Consider the following 21,119-nt stretch of genomic DNA (forward strand, 5'->3'; position numbering starts at 1 on the left):
GCTTTTCACCTTCAATCTTTGAAGTACTCATAGAATCCCTACAGTGTGGGAAGAGGCCATTCTGCCCATCAAGTCTGCACTGACTTTCTGAAGAACATCCCACCCAGATCCAGACCCCACCCCCATCCCCCCTATCCCATGACCCGACATATAACATGGCTAACTCACCTAGCCTGCACACACCTAGGTACTACTGACAATTTAGCATAGCCAAAGCACGAAACCTGCACACCTTTGGACTGTGGGAGGAGGCCAGACCACCGAGAGGAAACACACGCAGAACATGGAAAATTCACACAGACAGTTCACCGGAGGCTGGAATTGAACCCTGGCACCTGGAGCTGTGAGGCAGCAGGTGCTAACTACTGAGCCATCGTCCTGCCCATATTCAGGACTTCCTTTACAGATGCAAATTGTTGTTGCCTGTCTGCTCATTCTTGGGTGATGTTTCTTCTCTGGGAAATGTTTCAGTTGGCGTTATCACCCTGGATGAAAATGCAACAGTTTGTCCTTGACGGATGTGAGTTCTTCAATGTCCTGTCACACTGCAGGATGTCAGCTAAGACTGTCAGCTCAGGTATTCATATCAGTAGTTATATTATACGACTTTGTATTCTGTGCCCCAGTTCTGCTGCAAATCCTTTGCAATGAGTTTGTATAGAAGTAGACACTCTAATGACAAACCTAAGCAAACGTTTGCTCAGTAGTTCACAAATCCAATAAATCATCACACCAGCTTCACATCTGTTGCTTCTTGTATCTCTGCTGCAGTGCTCACCTTACCAGGATCAGGACAAAGTCCTTTCGCATTCAGTGCATGACATAGATACTTGACTTCAGCCATTTTGCATTGCACCATTTTCTTGTTCTGCTTCAGGTTCAGCTGACAAGCCCTTCAGCAGTTTCACTTGATTCTGGTTGTGATCTGCGATAGTTTCTTTAAACTCATCTCCACATCCATAAACTAGCAGGTCATACATAATAGCTCCCATGATGGGTAGATCATCGACTGTCTCTTTTCATCTGCAATGATACTCTTCTGGACCAGTAGAAATGTTCAGCTTCATATGTGACTACTTGTACCTCACTGGTGGCACCCAGAATACAGTCAGAAAACAACTGCTTTCCTCCAACTTCACTGGCCAGTCATCATGCTTTGCATTGAGGATGGTAAAGTCTTGGCAACTTGTGGTAAATTTTCTTGAATAGTTGTGACAGAGCAGTGAGATCTCCTCAAAGTTTAATCGAGATCCTTTGAATCTATGCAAACTCTGAGCTTTCCAGGCTGTTTCATTCTTTTCATGCTGTTAATCCATTCTGTAGGAGCTGTCACTTTCTTGATGACTCCATCCTTTTCCAGCTCTTCTCTCTGCTCTTTCAGGACGGACTTGAGGCAGCAGGAACTCTCCTTGGCTGATGTCGAGTCGATCTCAGACTTCCATCTACTTCAAAATGATATTCACAGGGAAAATAACCAAGACCTGTGAAAATGACCCTGTAATCTTTTAGAATCTGTACATCTTGGCATCCTGAGAAACTCTGCAGGTATGTGTTGCATTACCAATCCAGATTTTAGACTCTTTTCAGCCAAGAGGAATGCGCTTTGCTTAATGTCTATTATCTGGGAAAGCAAATCTTCTTCCCTCCCGAAGTATTGGGCTTTCAGCTTTGTCTGCCCTCTTGGGTAAGTGTAGTTCCATCATAGGGCATCAAATTAATCTCAAAGAGCTTCATTTTACGGTCACCATCTTAAGCTGCTTCACACATGCCTGTGAAGCTCATGATGTTTCACGAAGCAGCACTGTTTATCTAACTCTTCGCATTCATAGAATGATAAGATCTAGATCATAGAATCCCTACAATGTGGAAACGGGTCCTTCGGCCCAACAAGTCCACACCATTCCTCCAAAGAGTATCCCACCTAAACCCATTTCCCCATTACTCTATACTTCCCCCTGTCTAATGCACCTAACTACGCATTCCTGAACACTATAGGCAATTTTGCATGGCCAGTTCAGCAAATCTGCAAATCTTTATACTGTGGGAGGAAACCGGAGCACCCGGAAGAAACCCACGCAGATGCGGGGAGAAACTCCACACAGACAGTCACCCGAGGCTGGAATTGAACCCTGTTCCCTCGCGCTGTGAGGCAGCAGTGCTAACCTCTGAGCCACCATACCGTCCCAATGCTCTTGATGCTCTCCCTCCAACTACTCATCACCTTGAAACTGAGCATTGTCAACTTGTTTTATGGTGGAGAGTGATTTGCAGAGATCTCTCCAGTCATCTGTATTTGTAGGCTTGATTTGCTTCTGAGAAGCACTTGTATGCAAACTGATTCAGCCTCTGCCAACAGCCTGGCCTGTCTCTTCACATAATACAAAACCTCAGAGTCATGGGCATAGAGTCGTCCAGCACAGAAACAGACTCCTGGGTCCAAACAGTCCATGCCGAACATAATCCCAAACTAAATTAGTCCCACCTGCCTTGGCCCATATCCCTCCACATCTTTCCTATTCATGTACTTTCCAAATATTTTTTAAATGTAATTGTACCCACATCCACTACTTCCTCATGACATTCATTCCACATGCAAACCACCGGCTGTGTAAAAGAAATTGCCCCTAGTTGTGAAATCCCCATCTGAAAAAAATTCCCTGCTGAATTCCTCAGTGAAATTAAGTAATGACCCATATTTTCCTTCCCTTCCTGAATACTGAGTTGAAGTACATATTGTGCATAAATAGCATTAGTAATGGATTCCAAATGCATCTTCAAGACTTGCAGAATGTCCTCACTCTGTTACATTGCTATAATTTTTAAATATCTCTCCTCTGACCCCAAAAATGTGCTCCCCAGTTATGAAACTCCCTTCTGGACAAATTCCCTGCTAAATTCCTCAGTGAAATTAAGTCATACCCATATTCTCCTTCCCTTCCTGAATGCTTACTTTAGATACATACTGTTCATAAATAGTAATAAGTTCAAAATACATCTTCAAGTCCTGCAGAATGTCTTCAGTCTGTTACATTGCCCTTGACTAGGGATCGTGTTCAATGCAGTTTGTAGCATACTTCCCCAGCACAGATAACAGAGTTACTCCTCTTATCTGTTCAGGTTTTCTGCCTAACTTTGTGGCTATCCCATAATTTTGTTATTGAAACCAAATGAAGTGAAATTCACTTTCAAATCTCTTTTCATCATGATAGAGGCAGGTACCAGAAAAATCAAAGCCTTGCCAAATTCCCCCGCATTACAAAGTCAAAGAATAAGTTTTATTTAAAATTCAATCACAAGTGTTTTTTGCAATATCTGGCCCTCAAATTCTACATAATTTCAGCTGCACCTTTCTAACACTAAGTTTCAGGTGCAAGTTTTAATACCTCTGCCTTCAGTACAGAAAACAATACCAGTTGCCTCTTGGGGTCTGTGGTTTAGTTGCGGTTGGCAATCCACAGTGTACAAATGTATCATTATATTTATCATTGTATCATTATACTTACCTTGGTTCAATTGAGGTCAGTAAAGTTCTCTAGCCTACTGGAGGTAACCTTAAAGTCAAGTATGGCCGGTGAGAATCCAGTGCTTCTTTCTGTCTCGTATTGGAAATGGCATACCTGGTCAATTTGGTTTAAATGCCTGTTCATCCCGCCTGCTGAAACCTTCTTGAAATTTGAACACATGCAAGCCCTCATGTTAGGCCATCTTTTACTCATTGTCTTTCTGCTCTGGTCTTCATATATGACTGTAGGTACTTGGTTATTTGATGTTCACATACAGTCGGTGAAATATTTGGGTTATGGACAGTCATTTGGACAAACAGTATTGAGAGAATAGTGAAGACTTAAACGTCTCTTTCTTTAGAAACACATCATGGCATTTCCAGATGCATGAGGTAGATACATTTTGGGTGTGAACAAGAAGCCTCTTTGTCTACGTTGCAGATAACATCAAGCTAGTATTTTTGATGATGGAACATATTTGATGCATCACATACACTCTTTTACAATGATTCGAGGCTATTTATTACAGTGAATTAATTTCCAAAGTCGTTCTGTTTGAATTTCTATAAAGTAAAAGCAATAGCTCAGAGTTCTCACTGCAGGTCTGGGAGGAATTTGCGTGTTTTAGACGTATGGTTCATCTCTTGTATGGTTCATCTCTCGTTCACTGTTGCATGCTTGTAACTCACACTGCCATGATGACCGGTAGCTACATTGGCTTGGCAACAGATGCCAATGTTGAAAAGCAAAAGCACAATGCCACGCACAGCACTTGTGGCAGAAGCTACCTGTCAATGTCTGACCCCCTCAACTATCAACAAAGATTTGAAATAGACGTGGAGCTGTTTGTCTATCAGCTTTCAAAGATGGAAGGATGCGAGATCTTCACTTTTGCAGCTTAGCACGTGTCCTTCTTGATGATTGAGAGATACCTTTGACTCCAGAAACAGTGCAAAATCAATTTATTTCTTCCACAGGTCAGACAGTATAGCATTAATGCTCAATGAAGTAGGAACATTTGATGCAGATAGCTAAGCAATTTTTAGTAGTACTGACTTGAAAATCTGTTTCCTGGAATCATGCATTAGAATGTATAGAATGTAATTGTTGTGACATAGCCACATATGTGCATAAATACAGTTTACCTGTAAATTTAAACATTTTAAAGTAGAATGGCAAATACAGAAAGTATCGTTGTAACACAGCATCCGTTGTGGACTAGGCCAGACCACTCAGCCCAGACCATAACTTTGGATTTTGTTTCGGTAAGTGTACAGTGAAAATTACCCAGAGTGAGGTAGCTAGGTTGACTACTAGATTTTAAAACAGACAAAAATTTATTCACAAAATTACAAATGAAGCACAAAGAACAGAATGAAGAACTCCTACAGAACTCAGTCTATCCAAACTAGACTTAATTATGTTGTTCGGAAAATACACAACAGTTCCAATAAGCAAACCTCCCTAAAAAATAGTAAAAAATGGAACAAATGCTTACAGGTTGAAGTTAGAAGGGCAGCAGGGGAGAGAGAGTATGTTTCCACCCAGCTCACTGTTGAACTCCTAACTAGTTGGGATGAACTGCTCAGCTAGACAGCTGGCTACTCCCCTTTCATTATACAGGTCCCTTCTATAACATGACCACTTTGGCCTGAAGTCTCATCTGTTTATATGTAAACCAAAAGGCCTCTCGATACCCTTTAATCTCTGTACCAAACCAGTCTAATTGGAACCGGGAGATGTTTACGACCCCTCTGAAAAACACGAAGGACACAGTATCCTTGAGAAAAGGAACAGCTTTTAGAAAAAAGGAACCAGCTTTGTGACAATCCAGAGTCGAGAGTTTAAAATACTTTACATTTTTATGAATGTATTTGATTGACATTTAAAGATATGAATTAGGTGCAATATTTGATCAACTCTATCTTACAAATACTTACTGCCACCACACACACAATTCACTGAGGAAGAAAGTTCCAAATTCTGAGAGAAAAATGTTCTCCTCATCCCTTTCACTAGAGGGCGACCCATAATTTTTAAACAGTGCACAGTAGGTATGGACTCACTCACAAGAGACCAACACATAGCAGTAAATGAAGACATAAACTGCTGGAAAAACTCAGCAGGTCTGGTAGCATCTGTACAAAGAAATCAGAGTTGATCGTTTGGGTCCATTGACCCATCTTTTTTGTTTCTGATTTCCAGCATCCACAATTCTTTGGCTTTTTTTCACTTAGTTGGAAATTCTCAGTGAAATCATAAAAGTGAGCTTATAATGTACTGTCCATAACAAGTGTGAGAACATAACGTTGCAAATCCTCATGCATATTTCACACAGTCCAATCTCCCACAGGTGGAATGGCTGACCTGGCATTTCAAAGTTAAAGTTAACAGACCTCCAAAGTAATCAATGTGGCCACCCTCATATTTCATCTTTTATCCTTTATTTACATGAATTTTCATTTTTGTTTCAACAGTTCAAAGAATTATTCAAAATACACATGATGGATGAATCAAAAAACAGGAGTTCTTGTTACTCTGAGCAATGCTTTTCATAATCTTCAATTCTATTCATAAATATATCTCTATTTCTGAGCATCATCAATTTATTTCTAAAAGATTCTGAGGAAATGGATGGGCGTAAAGTGGATCGGAGAGCCAACATTCACAAATACAGCCTTATTACTTATTAGTCGGGTAACATTAACCTAACTCGACAGGATCTCATTCACACAGACAACTCATTGAAATGAAATAGAATAAGGTATCTACAGTCTTAAAATGTGAAATGTTTGACCATTTAGGACATGGATGAGGAGAGTTTACTTCACTCAGAAGTCTCAAAATTGTTAAAAGTCATTAGCCTGGAGATATCCAATCCTTAAATATGCTCACAACTGAGATTAGTAGATTGGAAATTGAAGTATTGGCTTGTGGTGATGCTATTGAAGTAAGAGGTCAACGATAATTTTATCGACTGGGTCGCATGACATACTCTGGTTCTTATTTCCTATGCTGTATATTATGCAATATTTGTTGTATATTTTTACAGTATTATTTTACTAAACTGAATTTGTCATATTTCTAAAATTGGATTCGAAACACTGAATAAACCTTGATCGAATAAGATGAATATACATCAAACTATATATCAGGAGGCTGCAAATTATAGGGCGTATCCACCGTGCCTAAAGAATATGTGCCAGAATATTTATTTGCATAGATCACTGCCACTATTATTCCAACAATAATTAGCAGAGCTAATCCTACAAGGACTCCCAATATGATGGTTGCCACTCTGAATCCAGGATTTTCTGGCTGGATCTGCACTGTCTGTGACAGGGTTGGGGCCACAGTTGACACTTGTGTGGTAGCTGGAACAGGAGAAAAGGAGAAATTATTTTAAAAACCTGCAAAGATTTAGCACCTCTTGTGAGAATATATGTGTTGAGTGGCATATGGAGCAGAATTTTCTTTAAATGTACTTTAATTTTCTTTAAATAGACTCCAATGAATTAGATCATCTAATCTCTTATTTTAACCTAAGACCTGAACAAGGAAGCCATCTTGGTTTTCCTGCCCAGCCAATCCTACCAGGAGCTGGTTCTGGAACAGGAAGAAGCCCACAAAGGTAAGGTTAATTATTGTAGGCCAGGAAATGAAAGATAGACCCAAGCCAAACCAATTCCCTGATAATAAGGAACAATCTTCCCCAGTGGGTTTAGTAATAGATGCAGAGAATGCAAAAGCAAGGAAGTGATTTTGCATCTTAAATGGCCAGACCCCATACTGAGTACTGTGGTCAGTTCTAGATACCTTATTTAAGGAAGAGTGTGGACGCTTTGGAGAGGGTGCAGGGAAAGTTTACGAGGATGTTGCCTGATATGGAAGGTGCTAGCTATGAAGAGAGGTTGAGTAGGTTAGGTTTATTTTCATTAGAAAAAAGGAGATTGAGGGGGGAACCTGATTGAGGTTTACAAAATCATGAAGGGTACAGACAGGGTGATAGAGACAAGCTTTTTCCCAGGATGAAGGATTCAATACGAGAGATCACGCTTTCAAGGTGAGAGGTGGAAATTTTAAGGGGGGTACACGCGGCAAGTACTTCACACAGAGGGTGGTGGGCATCTGGAACACGTTGCCAGCAGAGGTGGTAGAGGCAGGTACGGTAAATTCATTTAAGATGCATCTGGGCAAATGCATGAGTAGGTGGGGAGCAGAGAGATACAGATGCTTAGGAATTGACCGACAGGTTTAGACAGTACACTTGGATCGGCTCAGGCTTGGAGGGCCGAAGGGCCTGTTCCTGGGCTGTAAATTTTCTTTGTTCTTTGCCCTTTGTTAAAGCCATGGAAAGGATTCAAAGGGAATTTACTAGAAGGATACCAGGAATGAAGGATCTTATACACAAGGAAAGATTAGAGAGATTGGCCTTATTCTCCTTGGAGCAGAGAAGATGAAGAGGTGACCTTATTGAGGTGTTCAAAATTATGAATAATGGTATTCATACCAGTATTTGGTATGTTAATAACTAGTGATCACAATTTCAAGATTGTCAGCAAGCAAGCTAGGAGTGAAATGAGGATAGACTTCTTTACTCAGAGAGTTGTTACGTTTTGGAATGTGCTGCCTGGGAGAGTGGTGGAGGCAGATTCTAGAGGAGGTTTCAAAAGAGTGCTGGATATATATTTGAAAGTGATGAAGTTCGAATTCTACAAAAATAAAACTGTAGAATGGGACTAGCTAGGTAGATTTTTTGGGAGCCGGTACAAAGGGTCTCCTTCTGCACTGTAAATTTTATGATTCTATATCAGTTGCCTCCTGCCACTCCCTCACCCCCAGCCAGCAGCCAGCCAGTGATTTCCTCAAGGGTTAAACAGGAGTCAAGGCAGGAGTATTAAATGAGGCCTGGAGTTTGACCTTCTCCAAGTATTACTCTCCTCCCATAAACAGTGCAAGCCTCTATTGCTGAGAGAATGTTCTGCTGGCAGGAGGACGGACACAGGGAGAAATCTGCACTGGACAGAAACCTATAAACTCAGCAAGGTCACTTGAACTCACTATTCACATATTTTGGCTGTAATTCAGACCTTAACTTTTAGTGGGAGAGTCACAAATTGATGGGAAAAGATTCCATTTATCTTGAATGTTCAAATAGGCAAGTATTTAAACTCAATATTACTGACAGCATGTGTGAACCAATTATTGCATTTTATTGAAAACTTTTATTTTGTTAAGAGAGTGCCTGTAGAAACATGGTTTCTAAATTGTTTTGTTTAAACTCGGATATAAATAACATATTTACTTGGTCACCTTGTTAACTAACAAGGCTTTTTATTTTCCAGGAGAAAATAAGGTCTGTATTACTGATATAACCTGAAGTAATTTAACCTTCAAAGCTTTTAAATAGACTTTAGCTGTCAGTGAGGTTTAAAAGTAACTTCTGGTGGACTACTTTAACTGATAGGTTGAGTCAGGGAAAGTAGAAAGGAGTAGATGGGCAGTTTCCTTAGTCCTTTTGTTTACATTGTCACAAGGCTAGCATGTACCATTATGAATTCTTGGCTGAGTTTCAAAAGCTACAGTTATCTCAGTGGGGCATCTGAGTTCAAAGCCTGATTTACATTTTAAAGTGTTAAATAGATACTTTATATTTAATAAAAACTCAAATCAGAAACAAAAACAGAAGTTGCTGGAAAAGCTCAGCAAATCTGGCAGCATCTGTGAAGAGAAATCAGAGTTAACATTTTGGATCCAGTGACCCTTCCTCAGAACTTTATAACTAATATTGCTCAAAGGAATAAGTTTTGAAGGATTGTGGATAAAAGAATTTATGTTGAGTTTAGTGGAAAAACTAGAGTAATGAACTTTTAATGACATGACCTCCTTTAAAGGAATTACTCTAGTTTTAGACTCTGGAAAGCTTACTCTTCCACCTTTAAAAATAACCCACTTGGACATTTTATTTATATACAGGGAACCAGATTATGTCAATATTTTTTCTCTATTTTCCTGAAGGTTATCTGTGTTTGTGCGTGTGTGTTTTTGGGAATGGTCAAATAGTTAAGCATTGATACTCAATATTACTGAGAGCGCGTGTCAACCAATTATTGCATTTTATTGAAAAGTTTTATTTTGTTAAGAAAGTGTCTGTAGAAACCAGGTTTCTAAATTGCTTTGTTTAAACTTTGATTTAAATAACATATTTAATTGATCACCTCAATAACTAACAAGACTTTTTATTTAATAGGAGAAAATGAGGACTGCGGATGCTGGGGATCAGAGTCAAGAGTGTGGCTCTGGAAGAGCTGGTCAGGCAGGATCCGAGGTTCAGGAGAATCGATGTTGGGCATAAGCCCTGATTCCTGACGAAGAGCTTACGCCCGAAACGTTGATTCTCCTGCTGCTCGGCAGCTGCTGACCAGCCGTGCTTTTCCAGCACCACACTCTCCACTTTGTTTTGTTTTATGCTGTTATTTTATGTGATATTGAGATTGAAGCAACAGTGAAATCTTTCAGCCTTGACTCTAACAAGTACCATTAAAGGATTCCTTGTCTTTGATGTGTGGTCTGAATAAAAGCTTGTTTTCAGAAGAGATTAACCACTTGAGATTTGAAAGCCTTGATCTGGGATTCATGAATAGGACTTTTCTTTTCACTTCCAGGTGTATAAGAATGAGTTGAAACTTTATTGCTGGAACAGCACAGCAGGTCAGGCAGCATCCAGGGAACAGGAGATTCGACGTTTCGGGCACAGGCCCTTCTTCAGGAATGAGCAGAGAGTGTTCAGCAGGAGAAGATAAAAGGTAGGGAGGAGGGACTTGGAGGAGGGGAGTTGGAAATGTGATAGGTGGAAAGAGGTCAAGGTGAGGGTGATAGGTCGGAGTAGGGTGGAGGCGGAGAGGTCAAGAAGAAGACTGCAGGTCAGGAAGGCGGTGCCGGGCTGGAAGGATCGGGCTGAGACAAGGTGGGGGGAGGGGGGATGAAGAAACTGGTGAAGTCCAAGTCCAAGTATAAGAATGAGAACTCTTTATGTTCTCATGAATTAATATTTTTCACCTCCACATGATCTCAGAGGTCTGTATGTGGTGAATAATGGGTGAGTGGCTACAGAGATGGCATGGAGAATATGGGAGGGCGCGGGTGCATGGTTTTATATTTTGTTCCCTATGGATGTCATGAGCAGGTGTATGGAGTGTATGAGGCTCTGTATTAACATTGAGTTTGCATGAAGGCTGAGGACCTGAAAACCTATAAAGCAACCAGGATAAAATCCCAGGGGACAGAGTTGGCCAGTTTAACAAACCAATCCTCAGCCCATGCCCACTTACAATGCGCTCCTGAGGTTGGTAAGCCTGACTCTATCCACAAACCTATCTGCATCCACCACACACACTCTGAGTGAGAAAGTCTCTCACCGCTGGTTGATTTTTACTGGGATGAGTCCAACAACCTGCCTCAAATGACAAAATCCAATTGCTTCACTCTGCCACAAATTTAAATCCGAACGTATTCTCCTACCCCTTCAAACCATTCCTCAGGAATTTCACATGTTTCTTCAACGTCCAACTCTGGATTCCCGAACATTCCCATTTTATTTCCTGGTACTTTGAGCGCAGTAACTTGGAAGATAGAGTGTTCGGACAAATAAGACCATTATTATGGCTTAGGTAAAACGTCATATTGATTCACTATGTTGTGGTTAGACTTTTGAATCTCAGTCCAAAATCCAGTCTGAATCCAGAAATGGCTTCATTCTGTGTGAGCCAGACTGGTGAGGCTACAGCATATTTTATCAGCTGTCAATCACCAGGTTTTGCAACCTTGCCTGAGGTTGCTATGCAAATGCAAGTTCTTCATTTTCACAAGTACCAGAATGCCTACCTGTTACATTGACAGAGCTTTGGTTATCAACTGATTTGATTGCAGCTCCAATTGCACTTTGCAGGTTGGAAGTGGTGACATTTGAGTCGAGGCTCAGGAAAGCCAGGAAGTTCACAATCACGCTGCCATTTTGAAAACCAACAATGATGATATTAAAACTTCCATCATTTAGTTGACTTTGTACAGTTTGTACAACCTGGAAAGTAGAAACACAGAGGTTATTTTTATTTCAATAATAAGGAAGGCGTTAGAGCATCAACAAAGGTATCATTAAGAATGTCTGCTGATACTAATTCATTCACTTGCCTATTTCCTGAATATTGTATTGACCTAGGAGCACCTTCATGTTACAATTCTAGCATCATTCCTGTCATCGCAATAAGACCATGTCTTCCATTAACATATATGCTTTGAGAGAACTCTGTAGTAACAATGCCAAGGGCAGCTGAGGTTATGTGAATAATTTGTGTTTCTCACATAGACTCCAGACCTGCCTGATTGATCTTTCATGGATTTGATATTGTCAGTTAGCTCAGTTAACTGAACAGCTAGTTTGTAATACGGAATGATGTTAACAGAGTGTGTTGTATTCCTGCACCAGCTGAGGTTACCATGAAAGTTCCACCTTCTCAATCTCACCCTTCCCCTGAGGTGTGGTGACTCTCAGGTGAAGCTCACCCACTTGTCATCTCTGTCTATGAGAGAGCAACCCTCTAGTCTTCCAGAACTACAGTGTATATACTTACTCTCTGGCTTCTCTTGAATATTGGTGTCTGTACCATAGCTACTGAATGTCTGATCAGACCATTACAGCTGGGTCCTTTGAACCTTTAGCTTGTCCTTAACTTAGAATAACCCTCACTCTCAGTAATCTTGCAAACTCTGTATTCTTACTCTAATATTCATCTCATATATGAGTATAGCTCTCTAACACAGTTTTTCATTTCTGCTCCTCTTTGAGTCTCAGTATGTCGGAGTATCTTCATCACTTACATCATCATCATTAACACATTCATTTCCCATTATAAGACAATATGTGTGTTAAGAACTGAAATCTTCCTCATAGTTCTGAATTTTTGATTATGATTATGATTTGTAAACATGATTACAAATAGATTGGCCTAGCCCAGACTTAAAGGTCAAATCAGAGTCATGTAAAGTTGTTTCCCAGAGAACAGAATCCATTTGCTGCTAGGTCTCATGGAGTAGTGTAAAATCACTTGCTTTAATTTAAAATAATGTGCAGAAGAAGTACGTTTCACAAGATATTATTCATTCCAAAATCAGGAAGAACATTATAAACAGACAAGGTTGGATTTAATGTGCTGTACCTCCATTTCAGAAAGTCCTTTTGTGCAGATTTCTGACAGTGTGGTGTTTCTCGTGTGGTTGGTATATACTTTAAGGATCTTTGGAGATTTGTTGTTTTAGTTGAAAACTAAAGACTTCAGAATGACAATTCAGTCTCTTGTCCTTCAGAGAAAACGCTGGCAATTTATCATGAGTCAAGGCAAGATTTGTTAGATGTTTAAAATAAGCATTCTCAAACTGGGAGTCATGGTGTCCCTGTGGTTTGGAGGGGGGAAGGGGTTGCAAGCTTCAGAGCAACAGTGGCTGGTGTGGCGATCAGCCGATACTGAGGCCTCCTTAACTGCTTGTGTATTATTTTAAGTTGATAGACATGGCCTCTAGGACTTCTATTTGAGACCTGATTGATGGATATAGATTTATGACCCATATATCCTAAAATATCTGAGTAAGTGGATGTTCAGCTTCTTTGGAGAAATAGTGCCTTTACATCAACTCTCCCCACACTTAGTTCATGTTCCCCTCCATCCTGCTCAAAAACTACCCCCCTAATAATGTGCAATGTTTTAGGAGCAAGCTTTTGATTATGTTGTGAGGTATTCACTACACCTTCCCCATCATCTAAATTATTTTTTCTCAACAGCTCTTATAAGCTCCAAATTTCTTTGAGGCACATGAAGTCTGAGGCATTAAAAAGGACCATGCTGGAAAAATATTTGGTAAGCACTGGATTGAAAAGGTCTGAAACACAGAGTTAACTATATGTTGTTTACATCACCAGCAATACCTGAAATCGTACAGCCATAGAGACATACAGCATGGAAACAAACCCATCAGTCGAATTCGTTCATGCCGACCAGCTATCCTAAATTAATCTAGTCTCATTTGCCAAACTTTGGCCCATATCCCTGTAAAGCCTTCTTATTCACATACCTATCTAGATGTCTCTTAAATGTTGTAATTGTACTAGCCTCCACCACTCCCTCTGGCAGCTCATTCCATACACACACCATCCTCTGCATTAAAAAGTTGTCCCTAGTTTTGGATTCCCCTATCCTGGGAAAATACCTTGGCTATTCATCCTATCCATGCCCCTCATGATTTTATAAACCTCTATAAGGTCACCTCTCAGCCTCCACCGCTGCAGGGAAAACAGCCCCAGCCTGTTCAGCCTTTCCTTAAAGCTCAAACCCTCCAACTCTGGCCACATTCTTGTAAATCTTTTCTGAACCCTTTCAGGTTTCACAGTGTCTTTCCTATAACACAGAGACCCTTGTTTAAAGTGATTCAATTCATTCCAAAGCAAAATGTCTGGAAAGTAACAAGTGGTTGATGAAGAGTAGGTGTGATATTATACCATTGGTGCCATGAGGTGGAATAATTTTAGCACCAAAACAGTGTGAGTGTTTGAAGCAATGTTCCTGCTATTCCAATTTTTGGATAAACCCCAATGAAGTTGGTTGGATTTCTTAGTGGACATAAGAAGCAGCATACACAATACCTTTGCTGTTATACAAGAAAATGGCTTGGAAAGGGTTAATGTTGGGCACTGCATAACACTGCATCCAATGTGTTTATGTCTTAAGTGTGATGTTATTATGTCTTTAAGAAATGCATTTTGTCCCTTTTTTTTGTGAAGAAAGGTTAAGAAAGAGGTATAGAGTACTCTGCTGCAAGCCAAGAAAGTAAACAGCTTGTGATGCTTGTTATGTTTTAAAGTTGGAACAACAGAAGCAGCCTGAATAGGTGGAGTCAAATTCCCACAGAACCAGGATGTTTAGTTTTAGCTTTCTACAGTTGCTAGGGTCTTGAAGCTGAATGTGGAAGCTCTTATTCCTCTTACTGTTACAGCTAAAAGCTGGGTTGTCTTCCTGCTGCTAGAAATGCATGTGAGACAATTTATTTTACTGAACAATTATTTATGTCAAGGGTGTGTTTATGGTTTGTAACTATGTTGGAACACTTAATTAGTAGTAGTTAATATATGTATTATTTTGTTCAGCATTTCGGTAGAGTTACAGTTAAGCCAATTCTTTTCCTTTACTTTTATTTTGTCTGTATTTTAACTGCAGTATAAAAATAAAGAATGTTTTGCTGAACGTTGAGTGGTTTGTCTGCAATGTAATGTTTTACACTTACCTTTAAAATAAGAAAAGGTTAGGGTCTAAGCTACCTTCTTAATATATTCTGGTCTGGTCTGTAAGTCTTATAATGAAAAATGGGGAGAATAGCTTTTAATCTTGAATGGTTACATCCATATCTCTGAATAGTCTTAACAGCAACATCTAGTTAGTTAACGTAACTTTGATCTGATTGCTATCGTGTGGTAATTTCTTGTGATGAAAAATCAAATTAAATATAATTATAATTAGGATTAGGTTTTAATGTCACGTGTACTCACGTACGTGAGTACAGTGAAATTTGTACAATGTCCACATGGCACCATTTTAGGTACAAACTACCTTGGTACAAATCTTAGTACTAACATAGATTAGATACAAAAATAGAGAAATAAAGAAAAATGCTAATAGTTCTACATTACACTTCTTCACAGTATATATTACGAGAATAAAGAAATAAAGTTAAAAGATAAAGGTCCTCTTTCCATTTGTGTCACATCAGCATTATTCAGAGCTGAAATCGTTCACAACCTCCAGCAGAACAAGTTTGCATCTCTGCATTAACAAGAACCTGAGACTGTGAATCATCAAACTTTGACCAGGAACTTCCAATGGCTTTCAAGCTTTACACAGTTCATTTAGAAAGGTGAAAAACACTTCCTAAATGCTTACAACAACCTAAAATTATGGGACATTTATTCTCTAAGTTCTGGTTTTTGCAGAATTGTGGAGCATATCACAAGGTGAAAACTGATCAAGAAATGACCATTCTAATACTTCCTGAACACAAAAGTGCAGGAGTTCACAATGGATCAGGCAGCATCAGTGGAGAGTGATCAGCGGAGAGCGAGCAACCTAACATTTTGAGTCTGTTCATTCATGTTGCCCTGCAGTTCTAACGCATTGTTGCCTAAAAATTTCAGAAAGCACAACGAGTTTAGCAAATTCTGTCATTTGTTTGATTAAACAAATTGTCTTTCTAGCAACACTCATGTTCTGATATTTTACAACATTTCCTTCCTTTCTTAATCCATCCGTAAACTTTTAAATCCATGAGATTACTCTTTGTAAAGATAATGTTGTTTAGCCACAACATCCTCTCCCTGCAGATTTTTATCAATCCTACCACATGCATTCTCCTTCCAAAGCACACACTACCATTCAGTGCCATTGCAATTTTTTCAGTGCTGCTGAGTGAAATCTGGAAACACCCTTTCGAACAGCACTGTGGGTGTCCTTACACCAGCAACAGTTCAAGAAGGTACAACCACAAACTTGCCCAGTGCAATTAGAGGTGGGTAATAAATACTAGCCTGACCAGCAATGCTGACATCCCATGGATTAATGCTTTTATCTTGGCTGCAAAATTTGGAAGATGCTAAGATCTAGAAAGTCATTATATAAGTCTTTCATAAAAGCTACAATCTTGAAAGCTGTATTTTGGAGAGTGTATAAACAATTTGAGACAAGCTACTTCTGAGATCATCGATCATCGATCATATCAACACGATATCTGGAAGTGGAGGAAAATGAGCACAACTGAATCCCGATAGTGTGGAAGCAAGCCATCAGCCCAATGAGACCTCACTGACCCTCTAAAGAGCATCCCATGCAGACCCACCCTATTCCTGCATCTCCAATGGCTACAGAGACAAAATAGCTGTAGATGCTGGAATCCAAAGTAGGCAGGAGGCTGGAAGAACGTGGCAGGCCAGGCAACATCAGGAGGTGGAGAAGTTGATGTTTTGGGTGTAACCCTTCTTGAGGTGTATTAGCCATTTCCAACCAGTCCGTGCTGAACATAATCCCAAACTAAACTAGTCCTACCTGCCTGCTCCTGGCCCATATCCCTCCACGTTTTTTCTATTCATGTACTTATCCAAATATCTTTTAAACATTGGAATTGTACCCACATCCACCACTTCCTGAATAATTTCATTCTACATACAAATCACCCTCTGTGTAAAAAAAAATGCCCCTCATGTTTTGTTTTAAATCTCTCTCCTCAAAGTGGCCCCCTAGTCTTGAAATCCCCCTTGCTAGGGAAAAGGTAGCTGTCATTAACTCTATATATGCCCCTCATTATTAGGAAATCGCAGCACCCAGAAAAAATCTATATAGACATAGGGAGAATGGGCAAACTCCATACAGACAGAAGCCCAGGGGTGGGTTTGAACATGATTTCTTGGCACTGAGATGGCAGTGCTAATCAGTGAGCCACCATGCCAGCCCATGGTGGGCAAGTCAAGAGAACAACAACCTTCTAGTAACAACAAGAGTTAGTAAATATCTTTTAACAATTTAGTGTTGACAATGAATCCATATAACTCTTTAAGGGAGCACAAATTGGATATTGTCCAAAACATATTAGCTCCAGATGTCAGAATTCTCCCCTTTGAGTTGAAGGATAAACTTTAACCGAAGTATTCGAGATCCGGTCAATGGAATAGCTTTCTGGTAACGGCTACACACAGGCATGAGGTGGACATGCTTCACTGACGTTCCCACTTCCAGAGTTGACTCAAAGATTTTGACTATGGAGGGGAATTTTTATTTTTCCACTCACCGTATTTGTAATTTCGGTTGATAGGTTCTTGTAGGCCACACTGCCAGGGTTATTTAGCTCAACACTGAACTGTCTGGATCTTAAGGTTGCCTTAATTCTGAATCCTCTTAGGCCTTTATGGAAACAAGAGTCAATAAGTCACTGATCACACTTACAAGACAGACATAGGGGGCACTGCACAGAGCCTTGAGGTCAAACTGACTTCAAAGTCCAGGGCTAACTGGACAAGTGTTTGGATTTGACATATCCCATGCCTGGTATGATTCTGAAATTGAATGTAAGGTGTTGGCATCTAAAATATTGAACAGCTCAGTGCCATAGTGTCCACACTCAACCATTCCCCATAAAATGCATTGAGAGATTAAATCACCTGATTGCCCACCCTTAGCCCTGCTGAGGCCCTTAACTGCCCAAAAGAGAGGAAATTAAGGACCTAATTCAATCTCCTCCACCATAACACATTGGATGGCATAAAGAAGATAGTGAGCAGGTTGCATTTATGCCAAATTCGGTGAAAAAGTAGGAAGGATGTTAGGTATGTCTTGAGGGTGTCCTATATTTCACTGGAGCATCATTCTGTTCCCACCTCCCCGCTTTACCAGCCCTTTCCCCCACATCCCAAGATGGTACAATCATATGAACCCAGTCTCGCATTACTATTTTTCTCTCTTACATTTGTCCCTATGCTTTGTCCTACCACATCTTTCCCCATTTAATCCCTCATTCCCACTATTTAGTTTCAAATAATCCCCATTTCCCTTGCCATGCAGTTTGCAGGATCACTGGCCCCAGCATGTTTCATGTGTTGCCTATCGCAATGCTACAGTCTCCCAATTCCCCTGTAGAGTGCCATGAGTTCACAGAGTGGAATATACCTTTCCCTTAACAGTCTTTGATCTGCATATTCATCTCAAATTTTATACACACTGTGCTAATTTGCACAATGCTCAGGTGGTGGGCTTTGGGACTCTTTGCCTGAAAACCTACAGGAGACAGAAGCTCCCTCGCATTTAAGGTATACCTGGATTTGCACTTGAACTGCAGTAACCCAGAATAATGTAGACAGGAGCGAGTTAAGGAGAAAGTGAGGACTGCAGATGCTGGAGATCAGAGTTGAAAACTGTGACGCTGGAAAAGCACAACAGGTCAGGCAGCATCCGAGGGGCAGGAGAAACATCATTTTGGGCATTAGCCCTTCATCAGGACATTCTTCAGGATGTTGCCTGACCTACTGTGCTTTTCCAGCACCACACTTTTCGACCCAGGAATTAGTCTTGCCTAGGACTGCAGAGTTTAGATCATAGTGGTACTGGAAAACTCTAGGCAAAAACTCTGGTTTCCAGCATCTGCAGTCCCCAGGAGATGGAGTTGAATAACTGCTTGTCCAGGCCATCAATCTCGATGATATTTTTGAAGCTGATAGATAAAACCAGGAAACTGCTGAGGAGGTATGATGGAAATTTGGAGAAACAACAATGGAACATACAGTGAAGCAACAAGACTGTTTAGGAGCAAGAAAGGCTATTGGTGAGGGAATGTCAGCCTGGCAAGTGACAAGCTTTTACTTGGAATCTTATCCTGAACTCTGAAAAATTGCTGTAAAAACTGTCTCTAGATGTGTGAGCAGTATTCAAGTCATTAGCATGTTGGTGCTTATGAAACACTAGGGTTAATGAAGATGATATAACTTACATCCACAGCTTTACAGCAGTTGTGCCATTCTTTAAATAATAAATATAAGTAATTGATTTAAAGCAGTGACCTTCCAGAAGCAACTAAGGTGAATGTGGGAAAATGTCTGAACTGCAGTGGTTCCAAGAAGGCAGCTCACTGCTAACTTCTCAAACGTACTCAAAGATGAGCAGCCAAAAATCAGATCGTGAGAATGAATTAATTTTTTAAAGAAACAGATAGTTAAAGAAGGCAAAGATACTTACTGTTGCACTCGCTGACTGTTATTGACAAACAGTTAGACAATCCGCAGATATCTGTCTCATTTATGAAACATGTGTTAGGATCTGTAAGTTAAAAGTTGCACAGTTCAGTTAATATTGGGCATGTATACCTTTAGTGGGTTTTGAGAAGATTTGTAGCTCAGGTTGAGGATCTGGATGTAGGTTTGCAATGGTGACGAAACATCTGAAAATGAACCTTCCAGCTCAGCGAGCAAACCTACATCCACATGTATACTTTTGATGATCCATAACTAGCTGTCCACTATATACTCACACCTGCACTCCTATGATTTAAATGAACAGAGATAAGGGTCCAAAAAAAGGAAAAGAGAGAGAAGGAGTGTAGTGAATTTAATGGGGATTATGTCAGAAAACATACTGTTAATCAGGAGTTGAGCAGTAACCAGGAAAAAGTCATGATGAGCAGAAGGCCAGAGATGAGGCTGATGGGAGTGTGATGGAATACTCTATTTTTTTTCTGAATGTAACTCCTGAAGCATTCAAGACATTTGACACCATCCAGGACAAAGCATCCGACTTGACACCATCCATCACCTTCAACATTTACTCCCTTCCCCAACCAGCAGTGCACACTTTACAGAGGTATGGCAGGAATTCCTTCTCAAAAACCAGACAGAATAATGACACCTTGTTTCTGCTGATGAGGGGGCCAGTAATTAAAGGTACAATTTTAGATCGAGGAAGGGCAGGAACTGATCGAGTTTGGAGTTTGCATACACAAACATTTGAAAAAGATAAAACTCTTAACAAATTCCTGGCTTTCTAAAAAGAAGCTAAAGCAAAGATGTTAGTCTAAACATTTCTCAATCACAGGGTAACCTTCAGTTCAAGATATTATGGTCGAGACCTCATTGAATGGAGGGGCAATAGAAGCAAATTCAAAGTTATATTTAAGAAGAAATTAGGAATTAATGATATGATTTAAAATTGTTTTGAACAAAAGGTAATCCAAGAAAAAAAAAGCACAGATGCTATGGGCTGAATGGCTTCCCCTAGCCCTGAAAAATTACATGACTTTATGACATTCCTCTTATTTGTTTAACCAAATCATTATTCCATTTATGGTATTTCAAATGTGCAAAGAAATGTTAATGTTACAATGAGATAAATGTAAGACAAGTGTGTTTCACCTGTTAACCTCACCAAGATTCATTTAAATCATTTTCACATTATTGACTACCTCATCACTCCTGGTGAAAACTGTTCAGATTATTACCTCTGCACTGTGTGCCTGGGTTTGCCGGATTGATATCTGTAATTCCCTGGAAGCAACTACATGAGAAATTCCCCGGGGTGTTCCTGCAAACAGCAAAATCAGAGCATGTGTTGTTCCCAATCTGGCACTCGTTGATATCTGAAATAAGAAACAGATTAAAACAGTCAGTTGAAGCAAAAGCTATTGTAAGTAAATGGTTTAAGTCATGTGCAATTCAGGCAATGTCCTACCTTCACATATTCTTCCAGGAACATTGGGGTTCATGTCTCTGAATCCAGCATTGCACCGACAGGCGTAAGTTGCATTCTGTCTTATACATGTTCCATTATCTGAACAGTCATTGAGCCCTGGTTGGCAGCTGTCTGTTTCTATAATGACGAGGGAAGATCTGTGTTAGAGAGTTAATTTCATATCAATTTCACTAACATATTTGAAAGACTGATGAAATGGACTTGCACATAACTCCTAATTTCTCATTTTACTGCAATGCAAATGTCATCTTCTAATGGTATATAGCGACTAATGCAAAAAAAAAAGCCTAATCAG

At 40.0% G+C, this 21,119-nt stretch overlaps 1 protein-coding gene across 1 annotated transcript; it reads right to left on the minus strand.

Moving 5' to 3' along the window:
• Nucleotides 1-5,942: 5,942 nt before the first annotated feature.
• On the minus strand, nt 5,943-21,019 carry LOC122554848 (uncharacterized). The gene is made up of 6 exons (XM_043700194.2): nt 20,804-21,019; nt 20,574-20,711; nt 19,319-19,399; nt 17,382-17,494; nt 11,388-11,583; nt 5,943-6,877 (listed from the first exon to the last, which is right to left on the minus strand). The coding sequence occupies exons 1-6, from the start codon at nt 20,835-20,837 to the stop codon at nt 6,648-6,650; spliced, it is 792 nt and encodes a 263-aa protein (XP_043556129.2). The 5' UTR covers nt 20,838-21,019; the 3' UTR covers nt 5,943-6,647.
• Between the last annotated feature and the right edge of the window lie 100 nt (nt 21,020-21,119).

The sequence above is a fragment of the Chiloscyllium plagiosum genome, unplaced genomic scaffold, assembly GCF_037043375.1.
Source record: "Chiloscyllium plagiosum isolate Xiang-an unplaced genomic scaffold, Cpla_swu_hap1 HiC_scaffold_12, whole genome shotgun sequence".
In the NCBI taxonomy this organism is placed as follows: domain Eukaryota; kingdom Metazoa; phylum Chordata; class Chondrichthyes; order Orectolobiformes; family Hemiscylliidae; genus Chiloscyllium; species Chiloscyllium plagiosum.

What these genes read in the sequence shown, in the direction of transcription:
- LOC122554848 (XM_043700194.2), bottom strand. Translation starts at nt 20,837, where the DNA reads ATGAACCCCAATGTTCCTGGAAGAATATGTGAAG. An exon ending in TCCTGGAAGAATATGTGAAG is followed by an intron (nt 20,712 to 20,803) that starts GTAGGACATTGC and finishes TTCTTATTTCAG; the next exon opens with ATATCAACGAGTGCCAGATT. An exon ending in AACAGTCAGCGAGTGCAACA is followed by an intron (nt 17,495 to 19,318) that starts GTAAGTATCTTT and finishes GTTTCCATAAAG; the next exon opens with GCCTAAGAGGATTCAGAATT.